A 10000-nucleotide genomic window follows, 5' to 3' on the forward strand; every position below is an offset into this window, starting at 1 on the left:
TCTCTCTCTCTCTCTCTCTCTCTCTCTCTCTCTCTCTCTCTCTCTCTCTCTCTCTCTCTCTCTCTCTCTCTCTCTCTCTCTCTCTCAATAATATCAATCTAAAATGCTTCAAAATTTTAATGAGAGAACAGTCAGAAAGGTTTATCTTTAGTTGACTTTCCATCTGTTGTCAGTAGGAAAGGATGAGTTACTGAAGAATATAGTAAAGGGGAAAGAAAATACAAGTGTAAGGCACACCTGATTTACCACAGTACAGGAGTATTACCTTACAACTTTAAAACATTTTCTGCTATGTTCTCATTGTTTAGCAGTGTTTAATTATGCTGATATAAACTGTTCTCCTATGTGAGAATACTGTATCTGGTTAGTGAAAATACTTCTGTAATGTATTTAGCAAGTCTCATCTTAAAATGTGTTTGGGTGTAAAATAAGGAAAGAAAAAATATCATTCATATTAAAAGTCATGGAGAAATATCTTAGTCATTAAAAAATTGGTTGTAATTTTGCTTTAAGTTACAAACATCTTATATACATATGTCTTTTTAATTGTTTTGCATATTCTTGTATGCCAGGAAACAAATATAAAGTGCATTAAGATCTTGTTTATATGCAGGACTTTTATCTGGCTCAATCTCTCAAACATTGAAATATCAACACTTGATAAACTTTTTAAAATTAATATTTCCAATTCCTGAGATTTCTTTTGTTCCCTTATACATTAACAGCCTGGATATTTTGTTAAATAAACCAAAAATGCTAGTCGTGGGGGTTGATTTTAGTAAGACATCTAATGGGAAATATTGATAAGTAGAGTGAAAGTTTATACTTTCAAATTGCATAAGTAGTTGAATGTGTAACTACCATAATTACATAAAGACAGCAAAGTAATTATTAATCTTGAAACCTTGCAGTGGTATGGTGATCTGCAGAGTCTGTATAAGGGAGGGGGATTTTGTCATATTGGAAATAAGTATGGTGTATGTAAGGGTCTCAAAAGTTTTAAGGTGGGTACCTTTTTTTGCAAGGGAAGTATTCTAAAATGGTTCTAGTGCACTGAAATGTTCAAGATATTTACATAGGATTTGTATATTTAATATTTTTATATAACTGATACCTTGTCTTTTATAACATTTTGCTCTAAGGGCATTAAAACTGGAGGGGATCGGGGGAAATTATAGTTCCGAATCTCACGTGAATTTTCCATTGGGACCATTTATAATTTACAGTCATTTGCACAATTGTGGTTTCAGTCAACCTTAAGACAGAGTAGAAAATATATGAAGATTAAAGAGTACTATTTAATGTTGCATGTGTTTTCTGTACTACCTCCAATTAAAAAAGAGAGAAAAGTAATCAGTTTGCCAAGTTTATATATATAAAAAACAAAACAAAAAAAAACAAAAACAAAAAAACAGGTGGACCACTCTAGTGTTAACTAGGTCTTCTTGGTATGACATGTAGTTGGTTGTTGTGTTGTCTGTTATTAGCATCTAAAAGCAATATTTATATAATTGATAAGGAAAAAAATAGAATGTAGTGTTTACCTAATGTGAATCTCAGTAATTCTCAAGGTACTGTTTCCTGGTAATTTGATCCTAAAACTTATTTATTTTTATATCTGCTCTTAGTCTGCAGTTTTTAAGTATTAATGTTACTTGTAAGGTAGAGGGAAGTATATTGTGTAGTAAATTATTTATATATTGCAAATTTGGTGTTATTACTTGTATCTAAGGTTTCCTAGAATTTCCATGCCATATATTAAGTGTGCCCAGTAGTTTTAAATTTTGATAATACCCACAAAAAAAAATGCACAAAATGTACTTAACCCCTAATCCCTACATAAACCTACTTTTGTTGTGTAGAGATTTATAATTTTGCTGATGTTACTAGTAGGATTATCTCTTAGTTTTTTTTCTGTCTAGTTGAGTATTAACCCACTGCCACTGGGGATAACATATGTACATGTCATGTCCGATGTGATTGTAGTTTATTAATTGTATTTACACAGATGGCCACCAAGATGTTGATTACCAGTTCTCCCCATCTCACCTGTCTACAGTCTTCCTTGATTTGCTGGAATATTGTTTTTGTATCTTTTGTTACTATTAGTAATTTCAATAACATGATAATGATGATAGTATCAATATTAATACATCAGAAAAAAAATCAGAAGCCCAAGCAAAGGGGGAAACAGGGGAGATCATGTAGGTATATTTATTGACTCTGTTGACTGAGCATTTGTGGAACCATCTGTATGAAAACAAATTACAAAACAAAACTACAGTTGACATTGCTTGTTCCTGGCAGCTAGCAAGGGGATAACTGCTAAGGTCAAGAGCAGTTCAGCATCCCTTGTGTTAAAACATTCAGTAACAGAACAGATGTTATGGTAAAAGTTGTATTTCTTTCTTTTTCTTCTTTATTTCATTAGGCAGCTGCTGGAGAAGAAATTTTTATTGTATTAACAACTTACTTTTGGCTGAATGGGAAAAAAAGTACATGGCTTATTTTTTAGTGGGATCAAAGGGATACTGAGCAGATAATACTGCGGTGTAAATTTTTCACTTTTGTGATAACAAACTGCCATAATATACAGGATATGAAAATGCATTAGTTTTGCCTGTGCCTTCCAGTCTTTGTACTTTTTTACTATTTAATTGTTTTAGTTATTTCTGGTGTGATGTGTCTTTTCTGTCTATGCTGTTTCAAATAAATTTTCAATAATTGTAGTTCTCTTCACTTCCACAAATTTCTGGTATGAAAAAATACATTTGGGACTTAGATTGTATATATTTAATCAAATTCCACTTGATGCTGTTTTAAGAATCTAATACATAAATATTCCACACTTGTTTTACAAAATAATAATAATAATAATGATAATGAAATGGTTTCACGAGCAAAGTATTGCTAAAAAATATTCCATAGAAGACCTGTAAAATATAAATTAATTGTACGTCATGTATCGAGGCGTAGCTGAGAATTTTGCATAAGCCTTGATGACCTTGTTTACAGCATCAAGGAAATCTTTTTCTGTAGCAACCTTCCTACGTGCTCGAATGGCGTACATACCAGCTTCTGTACAGACGGACCGGATCTCAGCACCTATAGATGAAGGTCATTTTATCAATGAAAATTCAGTTAAAACAAAATTAAGGAACTAGTATCTGAAATCACTTTATTTTTGATAATATGGCATTACCCGATAACGTTTCTCTATTATTTTAACATATCTCAACCTGAATACTCATATTTCTTACATGTTTTGCTTTCCTTTTACCCAGCCCATTAGGATTATCCATTCTGCTTAAATCATTGACTTCATAGCTTCTATATTCAGAATATATATTCTCTTCTTTCTCTACACATCTTTCAAATCAACTTCAAAATCACTACTGTTAAACTTTACCCAACGTACATTCCATCTATTCTTAAGGAATCACCACCTTACCTGTACTGTTAGGACAAAGACGAGCAAGAAGATCGAAACGAATATCTCTCTCCACTGACATGGACTTAGCATGGATTTTGAAGATGTGAGCACGACCTTCTAAGTCAGGAAGCCCAAATTCAACTTTCCTATCCAAACGGCCAGGTCTCATTAAAGCTGGGTCCAAGGTGTCTGGTCTATTAGTGGCCATGAGAACCTACAATGTAAAGAGAACCCTTAGATTATTATTTTCTAAACATACAAGATATCACTTTAAATTTGATTAACACAACATTCAAAAGCCAGACTTATTCTTCACTTCAAATATGTTATATAAAAAAAAAAAGTATGCAAATAAATCGCATTACTTTCCAAAACTATTTACCTTGATATTTCCACGGGGATCAAATCCATCCAACTGGTTAATCAATTCTAACATAGTTCTCTGCACTTCATTGTCACCTCCTGCACCATCATCAAAACGGGCTCCCCCAATGGCATCAATTTCATCAAAGAAGATGAGACAAGCCTTTTTGCTGCGGGCCATCTCAAAAAGCTCTCTCACCATTCGAGCTCCCTGAAAGAATCAGTGTTGGAAGTGCTGTTTGTCTAGTTTAAAGTAGTGAATAAAATTGAAAATAAATGGTCATGTAACATCAATAACACAAGCAAGATTACATGAGGAATGGTCTTGATATCTGTCAGAACATAAGAGCAAAAAATATTTATAAGCCAAACTTTAATTAATTTATCAATACTTTAAATGATAAAATTAACAAGTTTTTAGTAAATATATAAATATCAATTCCTGTTATATTCAAATGTGAAGAACAAATATGGTTTTAGTACAGAAAACTTAATTACTGCTCAATAGAATGACCTTGGCAATTTGACATGACAACTTTCATGCAGTAAAAGTAAACAATCATTTTATAAATTTTTGTTTAACTCATTTAATAAAAATCAACGAAAATACTACTACTTCACTATTGTTGATTCTACGACTACAAAAGGTGATATAAGGTGAATATTTAATTACGCTTAACATCAACCCATCCCAAATCATCTACCAAGGTTATAATTCCACCTTCTAAAGACGCTCCTTCTTCACTCCCAATGCCCTCCAGTCCTATCTCCTGCACATTCATCTTCATTTTCTCATTCCTCCTTCCTTATTACAACTATTTAACCTTAGTGCCCTCCTCCCCACAGTACTATTTCACTCCACACCACATCTTCCTCCCTTCCTTGCCCCTTTACAATTCCCACCTCTACAGACCTTCTTGAGTACTCTATTTAGCCCGGCCAAATGGGATCAATTTGTATGTCAGCAACATCCCTTTACTTGAACAATACCTTCCTCTTCCAACAATACCTCCAAAAACAAGTAGGCAAAATTTCCTTCCATAGCTGTCCTGATCGCTCATCCCTTGCCACAGTTACAACCGAGTCCCAAGCCCATGCACTATCTACCCTGGTTAACCTAAATGGCAAACCTATTCCCCTGCCCAACCCTACTCCTCCCTTAATACATGTACTGGAACTGTTTCCATCTCCCAGGCTGACTGCCCTGTCTACAACAAAGATTGGTCAGGCTGTGAAGACAACCTACTTGCCTGCCTCATTGACGATGATGCAATATTGGTACTGGGCTACACTATTCCCCAAGCCCAGCGCAAATCCCACATCAGCCATTGGCATTTTGGCCACCCTGTGCGTACAGCCCACTGCCTTCTATGTGCCAAACCTGGTCAAAGTGCCCTGCACAATCATATACATGTGCCAATTGCAGTGGCTCCTATAATGTATTTTATAAGGGCTGCCCCACCTACAAGTTTGGGTCTAAGGTAGCAGTCTGCAGATGCAAACTTGGCCTCACTCTACAAGAGGCGATTATGCATTAGACTCGCTCACCTCACACATTCTTATCTCATATTGCATTCTGATCCACCTCTATCCTCCTCATGCAATGCTTCTCTTTCAGCCCCACACATCCTACTGTCCCCACTTTAGAGCAACCTGTACTTCTGCTCTTCCTTACTTTTTCTCACTTCCCTGACTCCCCAATCTATTGGACATCCTCTCAGAATCCCCTATCTTTTCTTTTGACAACTTATTCTCCCTCCTCAGATGCATAAACATCCTCCATTTGATGAAACTGCCCTACTCCCTTAACTCTTTCCCATTCTGATAATCTGTTCCCATACTATACCCCATCAGCTCCCCCTCTCAACCCTTTTCACTGCCATACTACCCTTTAGTACTGTTCAATCTCTAACTTTACCCTAACCATTTATTAATTCCTAATCCTTTTTGTCACTATACTTTATCATAGTGCTATATGACCCTGATATCTAACACATTTATTTGATTTAACCACTGATATTCAGAACATATCAACCTACCTCTCCAACATATTTCTGGACCAGTTCTGAACCAATTACACGAATGAAACAGGCATCAGTTCGGTTAGCGACTGCACGAGCACAAAGAGTCTTGCCAGTGCCTGGGGGGCCAAACAACAAAACACCCTTTGGAGGCTCAATACCCAGGTTCACAAATCTTTCAGGCTATGGGGGAGAAAAAAAAAAAAAAAATTAAATTCACAATCTAACACAATCTCAGATTTGTGCAAGAAAGTGGTACTAAAGTATATACTTCCAATCCAAGAAATATCTGTACAAACAGCTAAAAATCTTAGTAATTTCAATTAGAGCACATATCTATGTATAATGGTATGTGTATGTGTATATAATATATATTTCCAAGACTTTTTTTCCTTTTCATTGTTCACAATAATGATGGCTTTCTACAAGATATAGTTCAATATTTTGATTTAACCTCATCTGATCATGGGATGCCACTTACATATTGACAGTTTACTCATATACTCACATGTAAGAGGGGAGTCTCAACTACTTCCCGAAGCTTTTCTATTTGCTCCTTACATCCTCCCACATCAGAGTAAGTGACATCTGGCTTCTCCTCGACTTGCATCATAGTCACTGAGGGGTCAATCTTGGGAGGCAAAGGAATGTGAATCTGATACTTATTACGATCCACACTGAAAACAAAGAGATAATGGTTATCTTACTGCTCAGCAATGCTATGTGGTATCCTATAACTATAGGTGTGCAGCTTCATGTACTATGACCTTGAACATTCTAACTAATGAAACACCAACAATTACCAAATTTTGTAAATGAATTGCAAATATTACAAATATTTGATGCTAAAAAGATCATCAATTTGAAATCATACCTAGGTAGAAGAAATAATGAATAAATAAATTCAAAATGCTACAAAACTTACCCCACCCTCATTCCTTCTTCAATATCTGTAGGTGCAACAGAATCGGCAAGATCCACCACAAACTTTGCAAACTGCTTAACATTGATTATGTATTTGGGATCCTCTGAATCAGCGTTGATGATCTTTGTGCATCTTGCAACCTAAAAAAAGAGTGTGTATTATAATGTTGTATTCAAGACTATAAGAACTTACATATAACAAATTAATCTTGATTTAATAGCAACTTTTTATAACTGCTCCTGTTGAGCAATTCAAGACTATAAAAAATGCAAAAGACTTCCCACTCCATAAAATTTTGTATGTTTTAAAAATCATGAATTACAGAATTGCATTTCTCATCTTAAGTATCAATCAATCCAATTCATCTGAACCATAAGCTTTTCATCCAACCCCCCAAGCCACCCAAATAAAGATAAATATAAAGGAAACATCTATCCTACAATTTCCTTCATATCCAGAAACTCATCCTCCTTGGTAGAAATAATTCTCAACAAGGCACTTACCTGAAGTGGCTGCTCATTCTGGAGAGTTTGTTTATCGGCCGCCAAATCCCACAGGGCTGGTGGGGCGAGACCAGTATCAGACTCCTTGATGCCAGTGAGGTCGTTCACTTTCTTCACTGCCTTTTGGATGTCGTCTTCAATGTTCTTGATGACTTTGGTGTATGGTCCTTGGCCCTGTCAATCATGGGAGACTTAGAAATATTGGAGAAGGGATGAGCACGAGATTTAAGCACTTGGAGAGAGAGAGAGAGAGAGAGAGAGAGAGAGAGAGAGAGAGAGAGAGAGAGAGAGAGAGAGAGAGAGAGAGAGAGAGAGAGAGAGAGAGAGAGAGAGAGAGGTGTGTGTGTGTGTGTGTGTGTGTGTGTGTGTGTGTGTGTGTGTGTGTGTGTGTGTGTGTGTGTGTGTGTGTGTGTAGATATATAGATAGACATATATGGAGACGTTTGTCTACTACATTTGCATAATTTGAACATACAACTGACACTTTGTGAAGAATATTGAAATGTAGTTTCTAAAGAGAACTTTCCACTAACCATTAATTTTTCTCAAAGGAAACCCACCCCTCTTAAAGCTCTCTATTCAGAAAAGTATGAATGAAAATAATTAGTTATCCCCAAATGATTCCTTTGCATCTTTAATTAAAGTTTTCATCAGATTTTCATACAGATAAAAACCTGATCGGTTATTTTTGACTTATGTAATTATTTATATGGTTACATTATCATATAAATTTGTACTTACATAAGTTTTTAGTAAAGAAATATCAGCTTCATCCAACACTGGAAAAAGAGAGATAAGTAATTAGTAACAATTCTAGTCTATATACAATTTCTTATCACTTGTAAAGTTTATGTAAATACAATTTATCCTTAAACTGTTTTGATAAGCATGCTAATTTTTATTACTCAAGTTTTAATATATACAAAGAGAAGCCTCCCTTTTATCTAAGCCCAAGAAATACAAAAGGAAAACTATGGTAAAATAACCAATTTTTTAAATGAGAAATTTGAACTATACAGAGAGAAAAACAACTAGTAAAATTGGCAAAAAGAACACACAAAATACTAACAGTGGAACAAACAATGTGAACTCTGTAAAGTTATATACCTAGTATGTCAACAATTGCCTATTTACAAATGTAAATCCACCATCAGTTGGTATTGTGGCTTCTATGTCTTCAGTATTCTAGCAATGGTCCACAAACCAACTCTGAAGACAAAGCTTGTTGATCTTTTTGGCAATTTATCATCAAATAAGGATCCAGTCTAAGTTCTAATTTCGAAGAATGTACATCGTAGAGGTCTGCTGACCTTTTCTAAAAAGCCAAACACTGTGCTGTTGGATAGTTATTTCTTAAGACTTATAGAGGTCATGAGACAGTTGCAGGTGCAATGTCAGACTCAAAGATTAACCTCTTATAGATGGGCGCACCTACAGCCATCATGCCAGGGTGTTTGTTGTACACAGCAAACACCCTGGCAGAAAGGTTAGACAGTTGCCAGAAGTCACCAGCATGAGTGAGACAGAAATTTCTGGCACCACCAGTGTAGGGTTAAGGCCTCTTCAAAAGGCCACAAAATCCAGCTTAAAATCATTTAAATATTAGTTTTCACTTAAAAAAAAAAAACTAACCTCACTTAAGTAATTCTTCAACAAAACAATTACATCCATATCAATTTTCTTTTACATGGTTTTGTATTCAAAATCAAGACCAAATGCTTAACTACTGCTATATCCTAATTTGTGAAACCTACTTTGGGAACAATATATGATAGAACTTTTTTAACTCTTGTAGCGATAAAAAGTTGCATGCCTAAAGGGCATGTCCACTCACAGTAATCTAGATTGTTTAATTAATTTTGTGACTGTCTGTACTACAAAGAATTACCTACAAATCTCTTACCAGCCATTCAGGTTAGGCTGGCTGGTCAAGTTTTGTTAATAGGTCTGCATCTTAAACCCAATTAAAGTTGGTGAAATCCTGTCTTATAATCAAATATAGTAGAAATGGTCAGCAGAAATATGTAAACACAAAAGAATGCCAAAAAACTTGTTAAAAAAATCAGGACTGATCACATGTTAATATTTCCAAGAGCTATGCATAGAGATTGAGGGAAATGGACACTGCCATCTTACAGAGAATAAGAAACAGAGTCATCAACAACCCAGGAACAGTTGCTGTGGCCTCACATTTACTGCAAAATAATGAAAATAACTATCTGCCTCAGTTTTGATGGCATGCATAAGGCATGTTAGGCCTACCCTAACTTCTCTGAGCTATATCTTGCTAGTCATACGTGATGGAGATTTAAAGGTATAAGTTACTTAACCCATTCCTGACGAGTGGCATGTACGCACATGCCATGGCATGGCGGGACTATCTGCCGGGGGCATGTATGTACATGCCATGGTGGATGTATGGAGATGCCATGAGTTATTTTCTGTTGCAATCATGGCAAAATAATATTTTTCTGCCAGTGAAAGTGTGATTAAGTCGTTTTTAACACTTTCTCATTTTTACTATAAAAAAAAAAAAAAAAATGCAACAAACAGACGATTTCAACTCCATGATGCCGCACACTGCTTATTTTATTCAGACTATAGACTGAATAATGATCAACTATGGAGTCTATATAACAACAAAAATACCCTTCAGTCTCGATTTATCTGGAAGTTTGGCAAGTAGAGACTTTAAAAAATAATGAAAACTGAAAATACAACATATCTTGGTAGTACTACGAAGAAACGGAATGGG

At 35.3% G+C, this 10000-nt stretch overlaps 1 protein-coding gene across 1 annotated transcript in view; it reads right to left on the reverse strand.

The window, feature by feature from the left end:
- Window positions 1-2770: 2770 nt before the first annotated feature.
- The window catches only part of LOC119580862 (26S proteasome regulatory subunit 7), an 8966-nt gene continuing 1736 nt past the window's right edge, over window positions 2771-10000 (reverse strand). The window contains exons 2-9 of the mRNA XM_037929062.1: window positions 7987-8024; window positions 7246-7419; window positions 6743-6882; window positions 6326-6494; window positions 5836-6000; window positions 3816-4007; window positions 3452-3647; window positions 2771-3105 (exon numbers count right to left, since the gene is read on the reverse strand). Coding sequence (XP_037784990.1) covers window positions 2948-3105; window positions 3452-3647; window positions 3816-4007; window positions 5836-6000; window positions 6326-6494; window positions 6743-6882; window positions 7246-7419; window positions 7987-8024 — 1232 coding nt within the window. The 3' untranslated portion in view covers window positions 2771-2947. The remainder of the gene's footprint in view (window positions 3106-3451; window positions 3648-3815; window positions 4008-5835; window positions 6001-6325; window positions 6495-6742; window positions 6883-7245; window positions 7420-7986; window positions 8025-10000) is intronic.

The sequence above is a fragment of the Penaeus monodon genome, chromosome 14, assembly GCF_015228065.2.
Source record: "Penaeus monodon isolate SGIC_2016 chromosome 14, NSTDA_Pmon_1, whole genome shotgun sequence".
NCBI classification, from domain to species: domain Eukaryota; kingdom Metazoa; phylum Arthropoda; class Malacostraca; order Decapoda; family Penaeidae; genus Penaeus; species Penaeus monodon.